At 69.5% G+C, this 272-nt stretch overlaps 1 protein-coding gene across 1 annotated transcript in view; it reads left to right on the forward strand.

Annotated features, from left to right (window-relative positions):
• The window catches only part of BCKDK (branched chain ketoacid dehydrogenase kinase), a gene marked incomplete at its 5' end in the record, with an annotated part of 7,623 nt that overhangs the window by 5,043 nt on the left and 2,308 nt on the right, over positions 1-272 (forward strand). The window contains one exon of the mRNA XM_027708545.1: positions 132-221. Coding sequence (XP_027564346.1) covers positions 132-221 — 90 coding nt within the window. The remainder of the gene's footprint in view (positions 1-131; positions 222-272) is intronic.

Consider the following 272-nt stretch of genomic DNA (forward strand, 5'->3'; position numbering starts at 1 on the left):
GGGTCTCTGTGGGTGCTGAGGGTCCCAGGGGGTCTGTGGGGGTCCCAGGGGGTCCCAGGGGATCCGTGTGGGTGCTGGGGGTCCCAGGGTGTCCCGGGGGTGCCCCTGAGGTGTGTTTTTGGGGGTGTCAGGGCGACGATGGAGTCCCACCTGGACACTCCCTACAACGTCCCCGACATCGTCGTCACCATCGCCAACAACGACATCGACCTCGTCATCCGGTCTGGGGGGGCACTGGGGGGGCACTGGGGGGGCAACGGGGTCGGGGGGGG

This window comes from Neopelma chrysocephalum, unplaced genomic scaffold, assembly GCF_003984885.1.
Source record: "Neopelma chrysocephalum unplaced genomic scaffold, ASM398488v2 Primary Assembly neopelma1_96305, whole genome shotgun sequence".
NCBI lineage: Eukaryota > Metazoa > Chordata > Aves > Passeriformes > Pipridae > Neopelma > Neopelma chrysocephalum.